This window comes from Schistocerca serialis, chromosome 6 (assembly GCF_023864345.2).
Source record: "Schistocerca serialis cubense isolate TAMUIC-IGC-003099 chromosome 6, iqSchSeri2.2, whole genome shotgun sequence".
Taxonomy (NCBI): domain Eukaryota; kingdom Metazoa; phylum Arthropoda; class Insecta; order Orthoptera; family Acrididae; genus Schistocerca; species Schistocerca serialis.
In genome coordinates, this window is record NC_064643.1 from 405,450,070 (window position 1) to 405,475,770 (window position 25,701).

Sequence of the window (25,701 nt, forward strand, 5' to 3'; positions counted from 1 at the left end):
GGTCACAGTTTCTGTTCAAAAATAGTTCAAATGGCTCTGAGCACTATGGGACTTAACTTCTGAGGTCATCAGTCCCCTAGAACTTAGAGCTACTTAAACCTAACTAACCCAAGGACATCACATACATCCATGCCCGAGGCAGGATTCGAACCTGCGACCGTAGCGGTCGCGCGGTTCCAGACTGTAGGGCCTAGAACAACTCGGCCACCTCGGCCGGCCACAATTTCTGTTATTACCGTCTACTGGTTTCTATGTTCTCTGCAGTTCATCTACAGGCCTGATACCACAAGGTGCAGTTTGTCAACAGTGTCGATGACACTGCTGTTCACAGACAGTACCGTGCAGCGCTAGGCCGGAAGATCATCTCCAGGACAGATCGAAATCGGTTGGTGTTAATAAAAGAAATTGTGACCTAGGCGATATGTCTTCGTTTATTATAACAAGCGGGACCACGGATCATATGGCATTTTGTCAATTATCAAATGTTTAGGAACTACAACTATTGTTTCTTCCATAATACCAGTTACAACAAGCTTTATGGCAATTAGCAGTGCTGCAGCTGACAAAATTTCTGCAGACGCATCGAGACTGCAAAACAACTGACTAAATCCTAAGACCTACCATAGAAGAAAGACTGATGAAATGCGAACCAAACCTTATAGCATTCGTAGATTTAGATTAAGCTTTTGGCAATGTTGACTGGGGTAGAGTCTTTGAAATTCTAAAGGTAGGAAGGGTAAAATACACGGAGCGAAAGATTACCTGAAACTTGTACAGAAATTTGACAACTGTTACAGGAGTCGAAGGAATGAAACTGAAACAGTAGTTCCGAAGAAACGGACGCAGGGTGTTATTCAGTCTGTACTTAGAGGAATTTGCCATAAACTTGAGAGAAAAGTTCAATGGAATCGATAATCTCCTGAAAGAGACCATAAGATAATTATCAGCAGAAGTATAATAGCGGCAATGACATTCATCGAATTAAATCATACGATTCTGAGAGAGAGTGAAAAATGAGACATTAAAAGTAGTAGATGTGTGCTGGTATTTGGACAGAAAAGTAACTGACAGTGGCCTAAGTTGAAAGGATATTAAATTGCAGTTTGGCAGCAGCAAGAAAAGCGTGCCTGAAAAAGACTTGAAAAGTCTTTCCTGAAGGTATTTTTTTGGAATGTGACGTTGTGTGAAACTGATAGTTAAGACAATAAGAGAAGCTTAGGAAATTTGATGCTACAGAAGATTGCTGAAAATTTGATAGCTAGATCGAGTAACTAATGAGGATGTATTGAAAATCACTGATGATAAAAGAGATTTGGGTCAAAACTTTCTAAAAGAAGGAATCGGTTGATGGACATATCCTGAGGCACGAAGGAAAAGTTAGTGTGGTAGTGGAGGTAAGAGTGGGAGGCGAAGACTGTAGAGGGACACGAAGGACGGACTACAGTGAGCAGGTTCACATGGATATGGATTGCAACAGTTTCGCAGAGGTGAAGTGTCTTACACAGGGCAGAGCAGCATGCATGAAGACCACAAAATAACACATAATATCACCTCATCAGCCACCTCATTAGGGATGAAGTAATAGCTCACTATCTCAACTGAATAAGCATGTTGGAAGGAACAATCCTTGAATTTTCCAAAATCGATTTAGAGAAAGATGAAGATCTTATTAATACAATTGCACCCGCATACCAGTCTACTGTCTAAACAATTACATTGTTTCAGTCGACAACACTGACTGCAGCAGGTATATGAGGCTCATGTGTAGCCGTATTACAGCGATATCCCTCCAAATGGTTTGATGATGTTTGGTTTGTGGGGCGCTCAACTGCGAAGTCATCAGCGCCCGTCCAGAGTTCCTATTTTTTCACAATCCAATTTTTTTCACGGTCCAGTGCAGCCACTGTCACGAATGATGATGATGATTATGATGATGATGATGACGATGACGAAATGATGAGGGCAACACAAACACCCAGTCCCCAAGCTGGGAAAATCCCCCACCCAGCCGGAATCGAACCCAGGACCCGGTGATCCAGATGGTGCGTAAGGGCCTTCGTAGCAGGTGCTGGTTACGCACCCATGCTGACTGCTGTTCATGGGACACGATGCCAGAATCTGCACGCCAATACTGCAAATGGACGTCCAATGAGTGATGATAGGTGGCCTTTTCAGATGAATCGCGTTTTATGATCCATCAGACAGTTGACCGTTGGACCGTTGAAAGGGTTCAGACCGGAGGAGGAATGATTTCGTGGCATTGCCTGGGTGATCCCGTCATCCTGGAAGGGACATTGAATCAACACAAGTATTCATCTCCCTTTAGGGACCATGTCCACCCCTACTTCCAGTTTGTTTTCCTCGTCACAATCGCATCTACCAGCAGGACAATGCAACGCGTCCACAGCTCGCAGTGTACGTGAATTTACCGTAATCCCCCGACCACCAATCTCTTTGGTTTTAAACCCACTCGGAAACCCGTGGTATCACCTCGATCGAGCTGTCCGCCCCATGGGTCCTAAACAGAGAAATCTGCCACAGCTGGCCAAGCGACGAGAGTCATGATAGCTCCACAGCCCTGTGGGTACCTTCCAGAGCCTAACGTCCCGCAGCAATCCGCGGTGCAAAAGGCGGTTATTCACGTTTTTGACAGGTGGTCACGTTACTGTAACATGATAGTGTAAACGCAGACACTGAGAAAATGTGTAATTGCTAGTTTTACGCTGCTATGTTCAGTAGACTTTTTTTTTCTTGCTTCCAGGAAGTGACCACACTAATACTGCTGCCGGACGTGTTAATCCTCGCTTGCACGTCTTGTTTGTTCCGTCTCGAAAGTGCAAGCTGACAATTAGTCTGTGTGTTGGATTAGCTGTACCAAACATGCAGCAGTGAGGAAGGGGCGGGGGCCGGTCTCAGAGCAGAGCCATCTACAAGGCAAAGCGTACCCGGAAGGCGGCAGTATTCATGAGGGCGGCCGATTACCATCTGTCGCGCATTTGCATGCCGTGTCCTTTGCCGTCCGTCCCACTTGCACAAAATGTTCGCCGATTTACATTCGGCCCCGTGGACAGACCGAATCCCGCTGCTCGGCGAGAATACGTTAAGCGGTGGGGGCGCCTGCATGCAGCCCAACACTCAGTTCACTCCGCGTTATCTCAGAAGGCTGAGCTGCCACAGTCCCTGACCTTCTTCCATAACCAAGGTACAGCGGTGGCGTCTCAGTTCTGGCGCGTGTGGCTTCTGCTGGTGAAAGAGCCATGACTTGACCCGCAGTGAGGGTGCATATAGTGTCGTACCGTTATAATCATCACAGTACGGGTTGATGTGCTAGGTTAAAATAACCCTATATCCTCTCGCCCCGAAGAATAAAGGCTGTTGCAATGTTGCTGATCTGTTGCTAAGCAAAGATAGCAGGGGTATCATAATTACACGTCATTCTAATGAAGGTAAAAATAAGTTATCAGACAGCTCATGAACTCTAACAACACGTCTTCAGATCGTAAAGAGCAATTTACGTTCTACTGATTCTCAGAGATGCAAAAGTTTCGTGTAAGATACAAGACCAGGAAAACAGTGAAATGGTACTAGTTCTGACCTTTGCCATATGGGTCTTTTCCAGTCGCACGAAGTCTATGCTCTTATAATTCTTAGTTTCTTTCTCCTTTTCTAAACTTTTCCATTTCGCACTCGAAGTAGGCAGAGAGTTACAGAAGAGCCTCAGAGTCAGTTTATTAGGCAAGTCGGAACTGAGGCAAGGAAAACATCAGTACGTTTTTTTTTTTAAAGGTACGTTGCTCATAATGCGACCTGAAGAACAAGTCGTCAGCCGTTGGTCATGAAGTCATTACCATTCCGTTTTACAGAAAAATAGTCGCACCTTCTATCGCAAAATATACAGAAACATTAAATTATAACTTTATGTACCGGGTGATCAAAAAGTCAGTATAAATTTGAAAACTGAATAAATCACGGAATAATGTAAATAGAGAGGTACAAATTGACACACATGCTTGGAATGACATGGGGTTCTATTAGAACCAAAAGAATACAAAAGTTCAAAAAATGTCCGACAGATGGCGCTTCATCTGATCAGAATAGCAATAATTAGCATAACAAGTAAGACAAATGGTTCTGAGCACTATAGGACTTAACTTCTGAGGGCATCAGTCCCCTAGAACTTAGAACTACTTAAACCTAACTAACCTAAGGACATCACACACATCCATGCCCGAGACAGGATTCGAACCTGCGACCGTAGTGGTCACGCGGTTCCGGACTGTAGCGCCCAGAACCGCTCGGCCACTCCGGCCGGCTAACAAGTAAGACAAAGCAAAGATGATGTTCTTTACAGGAAATGCTCAGTATGTCCACCACCATTCCTCAACAATAGCTGTAGTCGAGGAATAATGTTGTGAACAGCACTGTAAAGCATGTCTGGAGCTATGATGAGGCATTGGCGCCGGATGTTGTCTTTCAGCATCCCTAGAGATGGTCGGTTGATCACGATACACTTGCGACTTCAGGTAGGTAACCCCAAAGCCAATAACCGCGCGGACTGAGGTCTGGGGACCTGGGAGGCCAAGCATGATGAAAGTGGCGGCTGAACACACGATCGTCACCAAACGACGCGCGCAAGAGGTCTTTCACGCGTCTAGCAATACTTAGTTTTTTTTGTTCTAATAAAACCCCATGTCATTCCAAGCATGTGTGTCAATTTTTACCTCTCTACATACATTATTCCGTGGTTTATTAATTTTCAAATTTATACTGACTTTTTGATCACCCTGTATATGCTGTAGCCCCTGAACACTGCTTGAGTTTCAGTAATTCGAAAAAAGTTGTGCGAATTCATTGTCAATACTTATTTTATTGTATTACGTACCCACTCGTTTTAATTTTTATGAAAACGTGACACGACGTCAAGCAGAGATAAATCCGCGACAGCTGAATTATTGTTCTAATATTTCTCATTGGAGTTTACTATCACATTTATCTTACAATGATAAATTGTTTCGTTGATTTTTGAACATTTTCAGATCCATTCCAGATTATAATTTGTGTACTTTAGTGAGTTATAGAAACTGCGCACAGTACATGAAACTGACGGGTTGCTCCGCAATTACAGTAGATCTGAAGACACACTATGAACGAAACCAGTTATAACTGTAAAGACAAATGCGACTATAGACTGTAGCAAAAAATCAGGATGGTATTATTTTGTTTCCATGTGGACTTAAATCTAGGAGCAATCGTGTGAAAGTATTTTGATAGAAGTACATCGGACGCAGAAAAAACTTAAGAGTGCTATTATAAAGTGTACACGATCGTAACTTTTGTAAGGTTAGTTATGAGACACTTAAATAACATTAGCAGATTGAATTGTGCCTCCGGCGTAGAAAAATTTTACATGATAGCACGCCTCTGATATTTATAATCTCTATTTCGGTGCTAAATCGCAAAATATTCGAATTTTACTTGTTCTGTGAAGAATTATCAGCAATGTGCTTTGCCACACACTTACAATTACTTACCTATGGAGCAGTAATCATCCTTAAATGTACGGTGTCATGGGCTAAATTCATTGTAGCGTTTCCGTAAAGTACCCTTGTATATTTCTGAACTTTCGAAAACTTTCCGTACTGCATGTTGTGAGGTATCCGTTGCTGCAACTCGATCTATCCGAGAACGAATACAAACTCAGTCAGGTGCGTTAACGCGCGAGTAAGCTTCTCTGGACACAGCGATGAATTTTGCGGTTGCTTGTCTGTGCGCCCACGACAGAGCAGCAGTCGTTAAAGAGCAGTCTACAACGGCGGGCGTACGTGAATCGTCAGTTGGAGTAAGCAGTCGAATGACAGCCGAGCAGTGCACTGAATTTTACTGTCGCATATCGGGCGAAGCGTAATAAGAACACTGAGCAATATTCCGCAAGTCGGAATGTCGTCAGACATTGAAGCATTCATGGAAGTTGAGGCTTTTTTTTTCGAATTTCGTGGAAGCTTTTTTTCGAATTTCGTGGCATAATGTTACTATAACGCAATAATCAGTTTTGATGGCAATTAACAGTTAATAATCGATAAGAAGAAGAGTAATTACCTACGAAATAAGAAAGCAGGGAGCTCACAATACGTAGGTATTCAGGCCCGTTTTAAGATCCAAGCGTCACAAGCGGCAGTTATTCAATACACTGTCAGGTTTACACATGTGTAACAATTAGTAAACATTACAATATGCTTTTCCCATTCTTGTACAGTTCTCAATAAATATTCGAATATCCTGCCGTCAACTTCAACGTATTTGTCCATTGTTGGAACAACATGTTGTGCCTCTGCCCTTACCCTAATGAGGACAGCGGTGTTCCTGATGCGACCAAGCACTTCATCTTGCGTGTTCACCTTTCGATTGTACACCTCAGACTTCATCCAATCCCCTAAACAAAAATCTAATGGCGTAAGGTCTGGTAATGATGGTACCTAGTAGATCAATCCAACGATTAAGGTAAGTGCGGTTGAGACGTTCCCTCATCACACGTATTGTAAAATGTAAAGGGTCTCCGTCACGATAGATGTACATTGCAGTCTGGATGGCCAAAGAAACGTACTCAAGGTGTTCAACAAACGAATTTTCCCAAAAATGGAAGTAATTCTGTCCCGTCATCCGCTCTTCTAAAATGACTGCCCCTATCAACGTGTTACTGATCATGCCGCAACAAACACTGATCGAAAAACAAACTTCGAAATTTGTTTCCACTGTAGAGTGTGCATTTTTTGCAACCATCGATAATTATTACGTGTATTGTTGACCCTATTCCTTGTAAATCTGGCTTCATCAGCGAATAGTATTAATGGAAACAAATCACGATTTTCATTTAACCAGTGACGAAATTCAAATCGTGTGGCATTTTCGCTAATGTCAAGATTGCGGACACAGTGTTTATGAAATGGGTACAAATTTTTCGCATGTAATGTTCGCTTGGAAGTTTTCATGGGACAGTGATACGTGCAGAAAGTCGCTGCGTGCTTGTAGTGGGACTACACTGTTCCACAGATTGTTGAAATGGAGTATAATTAATTCTGCTAACTGACAGGGGTGACAGTATACATCGATTGGAGGAAAACATTCCAGAAACATGCGTCCGCCAACGAGTAGTTTGCGACGTATTAATTGCAATGTACGGTGATAATCCGCCACTGACTTAAGTATCAAACATTGTTCTAGTTAGTATATAAGTAATGGAAATGCTAATGTTTCGATTAAGTATCCGTCTAATCGGACTCAAATTTCATCCAAAGTCTACCTTAACTAATTCAGCACAATATAAGTCTTAATTTTTCTTTCACCTGTCGTCCTCACGTGATTTTATTAACAGCATGTTTCTGTTTCGTGTTACATATAAATTTGCCTTTTTCCTTTCAGTTGGACACGTAAAAATTTTGACCATTTTTATCAGTTTTCAACAACTGCCAAGGCAAATTTTGTGAAGTGCGACTACCTGCTGGTGAGTCTCCTACACATCTAACATGTAACTTAGCTTTATCTTTAAGAAGTCGGTATAAAATAAGATGATTTTTTTTCGTATTTCTGTCCTAGTTTTTCAATGGAAAGTGAAATAATCTTTACACTATGATATAAAAAATTCGTCTATGGAACTAAATTTTATGTTAAAATATAAAAAACACATTATTAAACTGAAAAATTCTTTTTACTCTGCTTTAGAAACAGCAAATTATTACTGAAACTATAGCAACAAAACAGTTCTATTTCATATTGCTTTCACTAAAAGATTTTTTAAAAAGTCCGGAATTATCTTAGATGGAAATCGTTCATTGTCTTAACATTTAGTGGTGGAATATGATTCAGACATTTATTTCTGCTATAGAGGATTGTCTATTAAGTACTTACGAGGGCTTGCTGAACAGTAATGCCTCCAAATGTTTTATTCAATTCTCTGTATCAGCTGAGGTATTACGTGTCATGCACATTACTCGATCGACTTTCCCCCTGCGCAAGTTGCAAACCCCTGCCGCTAGAATGTTCCGAATAGTAGCGTGTAACATGGTGGCGCGTAAGGTAAGTATGTCGGTGCGTGAGAAACGGCGTGTTGTAATCGAATTTCTATCTGGAGAAAACGTCCATTTTGAGCGCGATGGGGATGGGTTTCTTAACATCATTGTTACAGGTGATGAAAGCAGGGTTCACTATTTTGGCCCCAAAAACAAGAGATCAGCAGTAGAGTCTACCACGAAGTATCACCGACGCCAAAAAAGATCAAGACCATGCCACCACCAGGCAAACTCATTCTTACTATGTTATGGGATTATCAAGGAGTGATTCATTTGAATTCATGGCTAAAGGCACCACCATAATCTCTGCAAGGTACATCGAGACCCTCAGAAAACTGAAAGCACGAACTCGAAGAGTTCGTCCACACACAGAGCAACCTTTACTTCAGTAGAACAAAGCCAGACCACACACGAGCGCTACGACATCTGCGACAATCCGACACCTTGGGTTCACTGTCATTGATTATCCTCCATACGGCCCCGATTGGGTCCCATCCTATTTTCACCTAAAACTTCAGGAACGCCTTCGACGATTTCACTTTGATAGTGCAGAATCGGCACAAGCAGAGGTAAGTTTGTGGTTACGCCAACGACGTCAAGCCTTCTACTGTGATGGTATAAACAAACTGGTCTCTCGTTGAGAGAAATTTTTCGTCGCCAGGGTGACTATGTTGAGAAAAAAAAAACAGTAGACATGACGAATATAGATTTGGAATGTTAATAAAGTTTGTTTGTTTAAAAAGCTTTAAGAATTTTCAGATAAAAAACTTGGAGGCATTACTATTTAGCACGCCCTAGTATTTTAAAAGAAAAAAATTCCACGGTTTATTTGTATAAGTCCCCCCAGGAGCACCTAAATTAATTTTTGAGGAGATGGCGGGAGTGGGGCGTTTGAGGGGCACCAAACTGTCGCTTGTGTGAAAAAATGTTTACGAACCGGCTCTGTAGGTACTGCAGTGCGGATAATAACTGCCTGCGTACCATCGAAAGGTTAGTGATTGACCTCTATCGTTTGTTGCGTTCTGATTAGGCATCAACTAAAATACAGATGTTTATGCAACTTTCAATTCGTAATGCCCACATAAAAGTATAGGCAACACATCTCACACTGCCTTCCGAAAAATCTTGGATTGCAAAAATGGTGGTAGTGAACGTTCAATCACAGTTTTCATATGAGGAGAGGATCTTTGCCAAAAGTCTAAGGACCATTAGAAAAAACAATAAAAAATAAAACTGTTGCCTGTTCATTTATGGGCATTGTGTACCGCTGAGTGGCCGGCACGGACTGCAAAATCAGAAGAAAAGGAAATGAGCTTATCGGCAGCGTAGCTGCAACACGGCGAATCTGGGGAGAGTTACAGCGATGCGCGCGACGGCCGATAAGCGGCAGTCGATTACCCCGTGTTCTGCGAAGGCCCGGCCCGGCGCGGCCCAGCGGGTTGCGAGGAGCAAGACGTGTTGCCGGCGACCCGGGCCCCGGCCGCCGAGCACGCCGCCTCCGCTGCCTCCGCCGCCGCCGCCGCCGCCTGTAGCTTATCGCGGCGCGCCATCTCTTCGGCAGACTTCGCGCTTGCCTGCCGCGAGCCCCGCCAGCCGCTGTGTTGTCTTTTCCGATATTATCCACGCCCAGCCATCAGCACAGTAGGGAGTGTAATATGTGCCCACTCGTCCGAGGCCGGTCCGTAGCAATTCTTCTTACGCTTATTCTGATGCTCTGACAACCGAGTTCGTATAACAAAAGTAGTGTGTCACACAAATCATTGAAAGGGATCGACTATTATACAGGAAATCAGAAAAGAATACTTTCTGATACGGTCTGACGAGTCTGTTGACCTAATAAAAGAACGATTACCGTGTTCTGCGAAGGCCCGGTTGGGCGAGATCCAGCGGACTAGAATTGCAAGAACGAGAAAGAATTTACCTGATATTAAACTTCCTGGAAGATTAAAACTGTGTGCCGGAACGAGCCTTGAACTCGGGACCTTTGTCTTTCTCGGGCAAGTGCTCTACCAAATGAAATTCCCAAGCACAATTTACGACCCACCCTCGCAGCTTCAATTCTACCAATACGTCGTTCCCTACCTTCCAAAAGGTAGCTCAGTTGGTAGAGTACTTTCCCGTGAAAAGCAAAGGTCCCTAGTTGGACTCTCGGTCTGGCACACAGTTTTAATCTGGCAGGAAGTTTCATACCAGCGCACACTTCGCTGCAGAGTGAAAATCTCATTCTGAATTCATCCTGATGTTCGTTGGAGTCACTGTAATTTATTCTCCACACACACACAAACATATATATAAAGCCTTCCACGATGAACAATAACAACCACTGTTAGAATCACTGTACAATCAGTTTTCCATTTTCTTTGAAACTTGAGGAAGGTCCGCTATGAAGGAGCTCAGATAATAGAAAAAAGCAACAAAATTGCTAGTTGGATTCACGCTCTGAGGAGTCCACACAAACTTATTTATGTCTATAAAAAGTTCACCTATGGGTTTTGCTGAGTGAGTTTGTAAGTATCAAAATATGTGACAGAAGTGGCCGTTATCTTTTGATTGCATTCTCTTAAAAGCTTAAATCTTTACACCACCAAGGGACCATTGACGAAAATTTCAACTTGATACCTCCGCCCTTTCGTGGGGAAATGGGATCTTAAGAACGTACAGACAGACAGACGAACAACAAAGTGATCCTATAAGGGTTCCGTTCGTACCTACTGAGATACATAAAATTGAAAGAAAAAAAAAGATGTTTGTTCCGAATTTCTCTCGTCGGTTGCAAAGCATTACTAAACAATTGATGTGCCTGTGAAGTGTTCCGCTAGTCTGGTAATTCGTTTTTGTGCACGCAGTATTTTTATCGTCTTTTACTTGTGCTGATTTCTGCTCCTCAGCGTTTGTCCCACAATGTAGCAGGTCGACTCTTTTGCTTCTCTGATTACACTTGACACTGCAAGGTAACTTGTTTGGACTATTAAATGATTGAGAATGTTGGCAAAACTTAGCGTACTAACAACATTTATTTTTCAAAAAATGACATAAATTATAATAAACAAGTTACACATAGAATACCCAAGACAACTAACAGGTAATTTAATAGTCCACCGGATGGATCCTGGTTGGCAAAAACAGTTTATCTAGGTGATCAGTGAGTCAAGTGTTCTGGCCCTAAAATGTGGATAACGTAAGCTGAATTAATCTGACGCTGAGCAGACTGTGATTGATCAAATCTACTGAAGTTTCTATAAATAGGTGCAGCTGAGAGCAAGTGGCGATTGAGATCTGCACGCCCAGAGCGGCAGTACGTTACCCTGTTTACTTCGTTGGGCGATGTGACTTGCAACTGGCGAGATGTGTGCAGCGGAGGAGGTGAGACGTGCAGGCGGCACCCGTGAATCGATCGCGGCCACGAACGAAAAAGAAAAATCTCACGGTCTAACGATCAAGCAGACACATCGCAATTTATTCTCTACCAGAGTCCTGAAATCACAGTAGATTTCAGTGTGTGACACAACCGTTCACTGGTCGTACCAAGGACCAATTTGTCTCACTTATAAGACAGAGCGCACAAGAATACCAAACGTCAAGACTGGTAAACCAAGAACGAATAAGAGTGCCCTCGGCAAACGCGTAGCCCGAGACGTTTGAGAACTTCACCACAGGCTCCCCAGTCTAAACCACCCACAAGTGAAGTCAGTCTCAGAACAGGTCCCAAGTGCCAACCACACATGCCAGAGCTTCAACCAGAAGTCCCATTACCAGACCAAAGTCCTGCACCCCAATGCTTCGGACATCTCCAGCGGGAAAAAAAACGTTTCCCGTGCACGAACGACACCGCCTTGAGCCAATCACAAGGCTCTAGAGGCGCTAAATCTCCCCTCCCAAACGACAACACAAACTCATGTCGAACCAGGGCAAGAGTTAAGAAACCTGCATCTCTAAAACAAAAGAAACTGCCAATTACTGGCTTTTGTAAGTTTTCGCAGAAGGGGAAGAGATCACTTTTTCTCCAAAGTCGTGTTGCTTCCCATGGCAATAAGTGAACAGATACGATCTCAAAGATCTTTATCTAAATCGCCCGTGCCTTGGAGCTTGTTAGTCTAGCTATGAGGTGTAATGAAGATTCTATCTCTAAACGTTCCTCAGATGCCAGAGTTTCCTTATACAACAAAGGTGGCCAAGAGAAGTGGTTCACTGCCCTACTTGCACTATCGGCGAACACAAAAACATGTGAATTTTTATTACATGTGGCTCTGCACACAATGCCTGGTTTACGACTCCACTGGATAGATGTGTGCCGGCCGCGGTGGTCTAGCGGTTCTAGGTGCTCAGTCCGGAACCGCGCGACTGCTACGGTCGCAGGTTCGAATCCTGCCTCAGGCATGGATGTGTGTGATGTCCTTAGGTTAGTTAGGTTTAAGTAGTTCTAAGTTCTAGGGGACTGATGACCACAGATGTTAAGTCCCATAGTGCTCAGAGCCATTTTTTTTTTTTTTGATAGATGTGTTCTTTTAGACCATCGCCCCTGCCCTGGCTTCTGCTGGCGCCATGGCAGGTATTGTGGCATTGTTCTGCTGGAGCCCTGTCTCAATAAGGGACTGCCCTGTATGGCTGTGGGCCTGTCTGGCAAGATTTAGTAAGGGATGGTCTCGCTGCCAATTGCGTTCATCTCCCAACAAGCCGTTTCTATGAGCAAAAAATCATAAAAATACCTCATGCTTTTAGCGCCCTATGAGGCTCCATCAACGTCTGCTCAGGCCATTAGCTTTCTAGAGCCTTGCTCAAGGTGCATCAGGTTGTAATAAAATCTTTAATAATTTTCTATATGCGAAAAATAGGTGAGGGAGTGACTTGTCCTCTCTCAGCACGATATTGTACTTGATCATGATGGAGGCCACAATCTTGTGGTCTATATGGAGGAAATCTACCCAGAGTTGCGTTCGTCTCGCAATAGGTAGTTTACAATTTATTTTTAATGAAATCCGTGTTTTGTAGTTGTACTTGATATGCTCGCAGTACGTGTCTATTCCACTGCAGGCAGCTTTCTCTCATCTTCTCAGTGATAAGTGCCATTCCATATCATCTGTATGTCCCTCCGTTCGTCAAATGGCCATGAAGTATCAGACCAGACGTCCATGAAAGCATTTTGGTTTCCATTACATCAATTCATTGCTTTGTTTCGTTTGTTGCGGGCCAACCATCCCACCATACAAGGTAACTGGCTGGATTTTAGTGCGGTATGTTTCCGACTTGAGTTAGTAGAAGATCATTTTATCAGAAAGCATACCAGTCATTGTCAGCCATTGAAGCCACGTATTGCTAAAGTGGTTTGTGATTTCAGGAACAAGTGAGCTGTTGGCCGCGATTTTTGAGCCAAGGTACTTGAAGGTGTTTGTGAATGGCAGGACCACACTGTCGATCTTGATTGTGTCCATATTATTTGCATCTATTGAAAGGTATTCATTTTTTTTCTTTTTTGTACTGAGGCTTATTCTGGAGTGTTCAAGATGGTTCTTCCATGCTTGGACTTGTCCTTGAACATCGTTCTTGTCTTCAGCAGAACATCATAGCAAACAGCAGTATCCAATGCGCTAATTTCTGAAGATCTCTAGTGACCGTGTTAATTTTTATGATGAATAGACATGAAGAAAGAGCAGATCCCTGATAGACACCCATAAAAAGAGGAGAGTCTTCTGATACTACGGCAGAAAAAATGTTCGGCTTTTAGGATTACGATAGAGAAGCCAGACTCATTCAATTAAGCCTAGTTCTTCGGGTACTTCTTGCTCTTGGAGAACAAACGTATGAGATCTTGTGGTACTCTATCAAAAGTCTTTCCCTGGTCCAGGAAAGCGAAGTAAAGGTTTTTCATAATATTTTTCAATAACCAGGCGATTTGCATCAATTTCATCGGTAGTACCACAGCTTTTCACAAAGCCACATACATTGATGTTAATACCTACACCCTTGTGTATTCTGCTATCTGTGCTGCACTCTAAGTTCTTCATGTGTGTGACAGAGGTGTACAGGTCGGTAATTATAACACTCCTAACCAGGTATATCTTGGAATCATCATCACTGAAGGTAAGGTTTTAATTTTCTCCTGAAGGTAAAGACGCACAGTTATACGTGAAAAAAGGCAAATAATGGTGCTACAACAGCAAAATTTTCATTTTGGAAAAGCACTTCAATTTATGCTGAGGAAAAAGGACTACAATTGTTGGAGGCCGAAATTTGTTCTCTCGCCAATATTGCAAGTACGAAACATTGCTAAAATGCTCAACGAGTTATAGCTATTGACGGAGAGCAAAGCACGTCAGCTACGTATTTTATCAGCCGAATCGGTTTCATTTTCTTTTGACTTTAACAGGGCATCACGTGACCTTTTAGTAACGCACGATTAAAGTTTTTCTTTTCTAAAATCTGAGATACAGTGCTCGCAATAAATACGGTAGATATATAAAAAAAACAAAAAGTGGAGAACAGTCAATACATGGAGGCAAGGAAGTACTCATGCCTCCTAACGGATGAGGTTAAGCTACTCTCAGAGACGAGGGGATCTGACTGCAACATGGAAGATTCCTTTTTCTTTCCTTCGTTTTTTATTTTCATTTCTGTTTACATAAAGCCCACACAAGAAAACTTTTTTCTTGTGTGATGTTGAGGGTATGTCGGTTATCGTACATTACGCACGTAAAACATTTAACAATCTTTTACCAGTTACTCACTCCACACTACCTGAATGCAGAGTGCTTAGCATTCTGATGACTTCATAGACAGTAAGCCTGGCAAGAAATACAAGGTTTGAGAAACGAATCTTTGTTCTGAATTTCGCAGATTATTTACGAGTTGAAAGAGGAGATTCTAGTTTCTCTTACGTTATAAATCATATCACGCAACGTTTACAGATTCAAGACGAAACATATCTTTGTACTGAATCTACAGATCGTTTACGAGGCTGCAAAGGGGTACGTCACAATCCACACTACGCAGCGTCTTGTCTTCTGCAGGAGCCGTGCCAGTAAGGAGAGAAACACGCGACGGCTCTAGCGCGGCGCAGCAGGCTCCTTTCTTACGTCTACAAACACGAAGCTGAGTCCGCGGCGCTGCGAGGCGGCCCAAGACTAAAGGGGAGGCAGGGTATCGCCTGCATCTGCCCAGATAAGACTCGCGAAATGAGAGGAAACTGCAGAGTCTAATTACTTTCTTATCGCGAGTGTTAATTATCTCCGGCCGGCATAAATAAAGATAATTCCTGCTAGATCCCGGCAACACCGGAAGACCGCTCCGAGATGGTAATCGCGACGCGGCGGTAGCGGCGGCGCACACGTGTGGAGCACACACACGGTCGCATATGGGAAGGGAAACGCACGTGAGTCATGCGAGCTGTCCGTTACAACAAAGGCGGGCGCACAGCTCAGCGATGCACGCCCAACAGTAGAAGTGCTTCTACCAGGCGTTGCTGCAATGTTCAGGGGAGACTCCGGCGCTATGCGTCATTAGCTGTGGGCTGGAAATCGTTTGACTTGTAGTGACTAGAAGACTGACATAATAGGTCGAGTAGCACACGCAAATTAATATAAAGAGGCATCTACTGGACGACGCACCGTACTGGTTAATGTCAGTTTCACAAGAAGAACGGCATTAATAAATCAAAGGCAACGCTTGCAACCAGCAGACTGTAAATGAAAAAGTCAGCATACAGCTACACTTTTTTTTCTTTTTTCGTGCCATCCATTCTGATCTGCTAACGGTGGTGTACAACTTTGTAGTTCTGGTCTCTCATTCCAGTTTCAGAATATAAGTGCATTCGACCTTTTTTGAAACAAATTTCATTATTGAAGGAATATTAAACAGTTTATCTGTATATATATAGCCATAATATTTCTATTATAATATCCCTATTATAGCAGTTAGGTGTTGATTATTATTGTTTCTATCACGGTTTCTAATTTTTGATTTTATGTATTTTGAAGCCTATTTTTTTAACTAAGCAATCATGATTTACTAAAACACAATTTCAAGCTTTGTTCGTCTCAGGTAACAAATATTTGCCAAGTTAAAGACACGAATGTTTGGGGGGAGCAATTACCTGATTCGGATTCTAACTATGGCAGTTACTTTATGTTTATTTGAGTCTGACCCGACAACAGTCTTAGGTCAGGAGCTTAGCTGTCAGTGATACAAGAACTAAAGCGTCGGACGTTTCCCGGGAGACGTATCGAGGTCTCAGGGTATCTGAAGATAGGAGCTGACGGCCTATGTTTCTCTAATCCGTTATAGTGAGCTGCAGAGGAGGTTCACAAGGCATCCTCCATCTCATGGTCTGAGCCTACTAGGCTCCTTCAAATACTAAGGGACTTTCCGGTGACGTCAAGTATTCTTTAAATAATACTATGTTATAAATGTGAGTTTGGAGCCGAGCGACCGCTACGGTCGCAGGTTCGAATCCTGCCTCGGGCATGGATGTGTGTGATGTCCTTCGGTTAGTTAGGTTTAATTAGTTCTAAGTTCTAGGCGTCTGATGACCTCAGAAGTTAAGTCGCATAGTGCTCAGAGCCATTTTTTTTATAAATATGAGACTTTGTACAAGGGAGCAACAATTACCAAAACAGTGCTACTGCCGGAGGGAAGAGGGTGTCCGCCGCATTTAAGCCAAAAAGTCATTCTGCAACCAACGGTTGATTGTCTGAACTGTCGGATTGTTCACAGGATATTAGAAGTTGCTTGGAGATCGCGAAATGTGGGAATCAGCCAGGAGTCCTCTTGGCTGACCCGCATCTCGTGGTCGTGCGGTAGCGTTCTCGCTTCCCACGCCCGGGTTCCCGGGTTCGATTCCCGGCGGGGTCAGGGATTTTCTCTGCCTCGTGATGGCTGGGTGTTGTGTGATGTCCTTAGGTTAGTTAGGTTTAAGTAGTTCTAAGTTCTAGGGGACTGATGACCATAGATGTTAAGTCCCATAGTGCTCAGAGCCATCCTCTTGGCTGTAAGAGTCGAGTCTGAGACGAACACGATGTTTACAGGTGTTTCATATTCCTGAAGCTGAAAACGAGTGACGAAATGAAGTTGCAAGTATGGAAAGTTTGCAAGCGTTCACAAATGCGTTTCCCCTGTACGGCATTTTCAGATTTTTCTAGTCGTGTTTTCGAGCGCGCGCACGTGAGAAATGGTAATAGATCTTGGAGCTATTAGCTAGCTGGTGATGGTGTTGATGAAAGTGAGGGACTGGGCGAGATTTAACGAAAGTAAATATTCTGTACTTGTTCTCACGGAAATTTAGGTGCGGCACTTGACCTACGCTGCTTTGGACTAGTATATATCTGAGGAAATTTCTGCGGACGTTCCAAACGAAACCGCTGGTCTTGACTTGATTGTTAACGGCGTACATTTCCTAGTCTAGAGGTCGCTTTTCACTGGAATTCCATTCCTGCAGGGTGTTCACCATTCTTCTTGGAAGTCAGCGACCCTTGTTGCAATTGGATTACAAGCGTAGCAGTACCGAGAAATGATCCCGGTCCGCCGACAAACGTTTCCTGCTGTCAATGTTCCAATACGTTGCATAATTTGACTTGGGCGCCGCATATCAGCCGCGGACGTACGTGATCTTCTCGAGACACGGTGTCACACAAGGCGAAATCGAGAAAGGACCGTTTGAATTTGTGAACGTTAAGACTGGCAACCTCTGCTGTATTTTTAATCGGTATTTTTTGTGCCCCACCCACTATCCACCCTCTGCTTTAAAATTTAAAAGACGTTTAAGGCACACGCGTATCGAACATACCCAGTCTGACGCTTGATGAATACGAGGATGAATTACACCTCTCTTTCAGTTTACTTTATCTTAAAAGTATCGTAATTAATTAGCGCTATATGTCTATTTGAACTGTAAAATTAAAGTAGTCGGTTTCATTTATGAATATGAGTTCTAACAGAAAATTGACGGGAACACAAAATAGATAGCAATTCGTTAGTCATTTTAACAGCTGCATTTAGAAAACTGTTCAGACGGAAGCTTGCATTTTTATGATAGATATCCTATTTAATGGTTAGCACTATCCCTGTCAGTTTCTTTCCAACTCGACTGGTATCTTCTCCGGTGTCCAGTTTTTAATTGACTTCTGTTTCGTTTTTTATCCATACTAGTACAATACAATCTGCAGATAGCAGATAATTAAAATCAGATAATGTGATGCGAAATGTTATCTCCCGTCGTTATTAAAACTATTCAATAATCCCTCTAATAGAAAATCAACCTCTAAAGTATAATTACATGCGAGTTCGACCTGCATCCCTCACGTAATTATTAAACTGTTATGGCGGTGATATAACTCATTTTCCATTTATTGCGATTTGAATTTCGAGTACTATTACTCATTTTCAAGTAGAAGCCTCATACACTAGCGAGACCGCAAGAGTGAAAGAAACAGGTTAATGTCGTAGTTCTATTGCTTTCGTGAGTATTAGTGTACCTTATGACTTGGTCACCGCTCGTACTCGCTTGATGTTTGGACTAGTAGCTTTATTGATGCCTGACGACAAGTATTAGTAGTGGAAATTTCAATCTTAATGAACGAGAAAAACATCAGTTGCCACCCGTAAGTAGAACAACCAGGTTTCATTATCATCTAATTAAAATGTATAGCGTCCTAGTAGCCTACTAGGACAAATAAGACAAAAAAGTTGTGCTATTTAAAGGGATTTTATGCGAGACCAGTGTAGGTTACTTTGGCAGCGGGCAAGAGTGCCGAGGGTGAGAGATGCAGAAGGCGAGCATACAGACAGTATGGTGGTGGTGGTGGTGCAGCCCTCGCTGGAGTGGATAGCGAACCGGGCACAGCAGGCTGTACGGTGGCGCCGCGCCTGTACACATCCACACCCTCGCCCCCGCCCCCTCCCTCCACCACCCCGTCACGGCCGGTGAACAGACAGATCGCACAAACAAGCGGCGGCCGGCGGAGCCAGCCAGCGTTACGAGTGGCGCGACAAGATACGCCAGCCGCGCTGACGACGATATCGACGCGCCCGCTGCGGCTGCGGCCGGCTGCGTTGCTGCCTTATCTGTCGGGCGCACGCTCGCCCCGTGGTCCGCGCCGGCCGGCCGGCCAGAGCCGCTGTTTTTGCCTGCCGGAGACTTGGCTGCGCGTGTGCCCTCCACAACAGGGACTCGAGCCATACGGTGCCCACACAGCTCGGGCAACGCTCCACCGAAGGCACACAGTCACTTTCGGCTGCATTTATCACGAATGACCGGAACGGCGAAGGCGATGCATCAGCTCCGCCCCCGATACGAAAGAACTATGAAAAATGTGTTACTTGGTGACGACAAAAGCATCTTCCACCACCTAACGGCCAGATATAAACTCATTGTAACTAAAACGAATAACTCTTCAGTATACAAACAATGTATTACACTGAAATAAACACAAGTGACCACATCGTGTCAGTGAATGCCTACACAAATCGAAAAGTAACAAACATTTTGCTAACAAGTAACGCAGTTTACGAGGTTCTGAGACATAAGCAGCTCCAGTACAAGATCACTGTGATACCGACACGATATCGGCCGGGGAGCTGGAATACAAGAAAGCCGGAAGAATCAATAAGTGAATCATGAAGTCGACATAAAAGACGCCTAGCTATGGCATAGCTCTTTGCAACGCTGGAGGATGACTGTGTATGGTTCTCTAATACCCTGTCTGACAGTTCCGTCCGAGTCAGCTCAACTTTACGTCCACAAATACCAGAACACTCCCTGTCATGATTGGGCTTCAACATACAGCGCTGCGGACTATTAATCCAAGAAAGAAAATAAAGACGCTTGGCAAATGATTGTTACAGCCTATAACTGAAGAACAGCCCTGCAGATTAACATTAAAGTGAGTAATAATTTTTAATATCATTTTAATAGCACAACTATATACCATATTTTTAAATGCTTTTATTTTTAGAAGTAAGTAGATGCCATTTTTAATAATAACGTGGAGATGTAGCTAATACCGAGGGTTACTGATATGTTATATTTGAAGGAAACTAATAATTTTATTGCTTGAAAAATACAAACGGTAAAGCCATCATCAACCCGAAGGGTAGTTTAAACACCATGGCACTTTACTTGGAAAGGCTCTATGAGAGGTGGTAGTCTTTTGCCCTCCTTAGCGATCTTTGACCCGTCGTATCCAGCCAGTTGTAGAGTGACATAGACATCAACGTGAATTGCGAAGTTCTTTGCATTTTCCACATTAAGAAATCATCGCCAGAGGTGAAGAAAGTGATAAGTAATAAACAAAAACTCAAGGAATGATTGGGGATTTAACTTCAGTCCTCTACATCTGTAGTCTGTTACTTAACCACTAATCTATCGAATATGTTATTACACGAATTTGAATACTAATACCGACAGAGTAATGTACTTCTTATTTATCACCAGCTATCAGATCACACTGTCGTCAGCGAATTACTAAATAAATGCTACTTTTTAAACCCAAAACCTCTTGTGTTGTGTCTTACGAAGCGAGCTCAAAAGAAAATACTAGCAATCTTGCTGCAATAAAGGGACTGTAGAAAAGATTCGGTGGAGAATGGTTGTTTCTCGAATGAATTTTTCACTAAGTAGCAGGGTGTACGTTGCAATAAAATTCCCATGAGGAGCTGTGGCCACGTTCCATTCCTAGTGCGGCACAGAGTTTGAATGCGACACGATGTTCCAGTGGAGCATTCGTAATACTGACGAATTCTGATTTCTGGCATAAATACATGACTTATTATAAATTGCTTGTCTTTCATTTCAGTATACAGTCACCATAATAATGTAGCATTTCATTTAATGAGCAATTACTCTATACAGTCTCGCTTTAGACCCAACACACATCAGCTAGAGACGAACAACGGAAACCCACTTCCTCCAGATGTTCTGGAGACTGTGAGGAGGAACGCATATCTCTATATTTGATTCCTTTTTAACCTGACACATGATGTAGTTATAAAGCAGCGGAGCGGTATTTTTCAGAATTCTTCTTTTATACTTATGGGGAATGCTCCAGCGAAATCATTTTTTAATGTTTTTTTTTTAATTTTTATGATAACATCTAACATACTATGGAAAGGCGGTGGATAAGAGTCGAACGCAGTTCCCCCGTTTCTGTCATGACACGTCTAGTATAGCTTTATTTCCTTGGTATTAATATTCATATGGAGAACACAGAGCCCGTTGTCCATTTTCAAATAACTGAGTAGCTTCGTAAAAAGGAACAACGCAACTACGCGTTTTTTACTCTCATCGGTGGCTACAAACGTGGCAAAATCTTTGTGAATCTGAGGAAAGAATTGTCACATCACGCTTCGATCTCGACACAACACTTCAGTTTTCCTGGCACCTGCTAGGTAAGTTGGTCGCACCATAAGAAATCAACGATTTTCAGTAGTACATCGTGTCCTGCAAAGAACAATAAAATTCATAAGACGCAAATGAATTGGCTGCGAGCGGGCATTGATTGAAAGCAATGAGAAAGCTAGAAACTCGTGCCCGGGTTTCCTGCTTAGTAGGCAGATGCTCTCACCACTAAACCATCCGAACGCAGTGATCATTGTAACCACACGCACTACCCTAGCACGCCTCCCGTCAGACCCAAATTCTCAAGTTACCCACACGCCACTAATGTAGTGCCACTTGCCCATTACTCTCATTATTCGCGGCATTGCGCTGATACCCGTAAGAGTTCGAGCCTGTTGTGTATCTGTACTGAAGAGATCATTGGCTGTCTCGCCTTAATTACACGTATGTCTGAAAGAACAGACACCACTCATGTATAAAATTCATATTATATGGACACGCCAACATCTGCGTTATTCCTATCTTCCAGCGACGACATTCGACATTACATTTCTTTAGTAACGTGTGATTCATCGGAAGTTAAACCTTTCAGGGTAAAGATCAAATTTGTGTGAAATCTTATGGGACTTAACTGCTAAGGTCATCAGTCCCTAACCTTAGAGACTACTTACCTAAATTATCCTAAGGACAAACACACACACCCATTCCCGAGGGAGGACTCGAACCTACGCCGGGACCAGCCGCACAGTCCATCATTGCAGTGCCTTAGAGCGCTCGGCTAATCCCGCGCGGCTAAGGTATTAAAGTAATTTGTGACTCGAATAACGAATATTAAAGTAAGATAACAAGTACATAACTCAATACAAACAGCAAATAGTGAGGGAATTAGATTAGGAAAAAGTAGTTTATGAGTTTAGCTGTTTGGTCAGCAAAAATTGGACGAAGCAGAGAGGATTGGCTGTACAACAGCAAAGCTAACAATTAAAAAGTTGAGGACATAAAATGCATACTGACAATAGCAAGAATAACTTTTCTCAAAAAAGAACTACGTTTATTAAATCGAATATAAATTTAAATAATAGGAAGTCATTTTCGAAATTATATGTATGGAGTGTAGTCTTGTACGAAAATGAAATGTAAACTATAAGCAGATCATACAATAAGAGAATAAAAGCTTTTGAAATATCGGGCTACTCAAGAATACTGAAGATTATATGGGTACATCGAATAACCAATGAAGAGTCAGTGAATCGAATTGGAGGAAGAAGAAATTTGTGATTCAGTTTTACCTAAGGAAGGTGTCGGTTGGAAGGACACATACTAAGACTTCGAGAAATCGTCACTTTGGTAATGTAAGGAAGAGTGGGGGTGAAAATTGTACAGGGAGACAATTAAGCAGGTTAAAATGCGTGTACACTTCAGTAGTTAGGCCGAGATGGAGAGACTTGCAAAGGATATAGTAGCATGGAGAGCTGCATCAAACCTGTCTTCGGACTGAAAACGACAACAACAACAGTCCAGAGTGAGAAATTGAAATAAAAAACAAAGAAAGATGAGTACGTATTAAGTAAGGTGTAATGTTTCCCACCGCTGTTTCACTTACATACTGAAGAATTGAATAAAGGAGTGGGGTAGCAGAAAATCTGGGATATGAATAAAGCTAGGAAGGAAACATGGCCATTTCTAAGAACAGCAGATGTCATACCCGTTCTGACAGAAAATGATTACAACATAGAACTGTTGAATCGACAGGGGTAGATAGCTAGAACAAAATCAAGAACGAAGGGATCAAGAGGAGAATATCGGAGAACAGTGACTTAATAAGCATCCGAATTAGAGGCAATACAAGATTGAAAGACGTCTGCCATCTGCGAAGCAGAATTCCATAAGATATTATTTGAAACAGACTGCTTGCGAAGAAAGCTTTTCACAGATATAGAGCTGTTATAGCTATCAAGTTTTCACATGTCATTGAAGGAGATACCTCGGAAACTGATCGTGAGGAGCACTGAATTTTATGGAATTGTATCTTAGGTTAGAGAAAAAAGTGGTTAAGCCTTTACATGCAATGTTTCCAGCAGCTTATTAAACGTTAAGTATGGAAAGTAGAGATACTGAGGAAGTGAGTCTGAGGAAAATCCTTAACAGATAAAGGAACAGGTTAGCAGGACGAATAACTGGGGGATCAGAAAATAGTTGACTCGGGACTGAAGAAGCGACGAAAGAGAGAATTGTAAGTACAAGGAAAGATATACATCTACATCTACATTCATACTCCGCAAGCCACCAAACGGTGTGTGGCGGAGGGCGCCTTAAGTGCCACTGTCATTACCTCCCTTTCCTGTTCCTGTCGCGTATGGTTCGCGGGAAGAAAGACTGCCCGAAAGCCTCCGTGCGCGGTCGAATCTCTCTAATTTTACATTCGTGATCTCCTCGGGAGGTATAAGCAGGGGGAAGCAATATATTCGATACCTCATCCAGAAAAGCACCCTCTCGAAACCTGGACAGGAAGCTACATCGCGATGCAGAGCGCCTTTCCTGCAGAGTCTGCCACTTGAGTTTGCTAAACATCTCCGTAACGCTATCACGCTTACCAAATAACCCTGTGACGAAACGCTCCGCTCTTCTTTGGATCTTCTCTATCTCCTCCGTCAACCCGATCTGGTACGGATCCCACACTGATGAGCAATACTCAAGTATAGGTCAAACGAGTGTTTTGTAAGAGACCTCCTTTGTTGATGGACTACATGTTCTAAGGACTCTCCCAATGAATCTCAACCTGGCACCCGCCTTACCAACAATTAATTTTATATGATCATTCCACTTCAAATCGTTCCGTACGCATACTCCCAGATATTTTACAGAAGTAACTGCTACCAGTGTTTGTTCCGCTTTCATATAACCATACAATAAAGGATCCTTCTTTCTATGTATTCGCAATACATTACATTTGTCCATGTTAAGGGTTAGTTACCACTCCCTGCACCAAGTGCCTATCCGCTGCAGATCTGCATTTCGCTGCAATTTTCTAATGCTGCAACTTCTATGTATACTACAGCATCATCCGCGAAAAGCCGCATGGAACTTCCGACACTATCTACTAGGTCATTTATATATATCGTGAAAAGTAATGGTCCCATAACACTCCCCTGTGGCACGCCAGAGGCTAATTTAATGTCTGTAGACGTATCTCCATTGAGAACAACATGCTGTGTTCTGTTTGCTAAAAACTCTTCAATGCAGCCATACAGCTGGTCTGATATTCTGTAGGCCCTTAATTTGTTTATCAGGCGACTTAGCGGAACTGTATCGAACGCCTTCCGGAAGTCAACGTATTGTCTACGATTTTGGATGTAGCACACATACCAAGGAAAAAATTATCACAATATAGAAAGACATGAACGATGTCACCAAATTAATTGAAAGATGGAAAGAAGAAATAGCCCACTTCTGACACAATAACCAATATCTCAAAGTTTCTTTCCTTTGCGTATTCAATGTTGTTGGGATAAAATACCCAGGAGAAAGTTTCCACTAGACCGCAGCATCACAATGCTCTTCCAAATGAAATTTACACTGCTTTTATCTGGAGATGGAGGGAGATTTTAGCTAGTGAAGGCCGATGTACTGACTTCGTTACGATACTGTAATTTCACCCCTATTTCTGCAACATCCATCACGAAAAACAGAACGGAATTGATCGAAGGCAGGGAGCAGAGGCTGCACACGAGAGCATGGGCATGCGGTTCAGTGAGCTGGTGCAATGCGCCTGCTGCCGTGTTTGATGGCACCACTAAAATTCATAAGAGTGGAGGATGAATATTCACGTGCGCAGCAAAACTACTGTGAGGGAGCGGTCTGGACTACAGCAACAGTGTAATGAGAGTGCCATATATTCCGCTCTGGCACTGAGCCATCAAGGGCTGTCTAAGAGGACGCAGGTAGTAGGCCCGTCTGTGAATGGTCGTTGTTGTATAGTAGCGGTGGAAGAGAGGAGAAACTGACAGGTCCCTTACTGCATATATACCATGAGCGCAGTGTTGCTACCCACTGTTTTCCTTGCAGGTAGGTTGCAATCTGTTGCTACGATCTACTCAGCATTTAGTTTTTACTGCTATAGTCCTATTGTGCCGCTATTGCTCTGATCGACATTTTCGATGTAAATATCGTAACTTCGCAATTACATCAATGGAAACCTTCCAGCAAGGAATACTAATGAAATTTATTGACAAATCGAAACTGTATGTTGAACCAGTACCTTACCTTACCTTACCTTACCTTACCTTTCCCTGCCGGCTGAGAAGCTATTCAGGT

At 42.8% G+C, this 25,701-nt stretch overlaps 1 protein-coding gene across 1 annotated transcript in view; it reads left to right on the top strand.

The window, feature by feature from the left end:
- The window catches only part of LOC126484889 (serine/arginine repetitive matrix protein 1-like), a 62,593-nt gene that overhangs the window by 25,034 nt on the left and 11,858 nt on the right, over positions 1–25,701 (top strand). Inside the window, exon 4 of the mRNA XM_050108487.1 lies at positions 18,790–19,233. Coding sequence (XP_049964444.1) covers positions 18,790–19,233 — 444 coding nt within the window. The remainder of the gene's footprint in view (positions 1–18,789; positions 19,234–25,701) is intronic.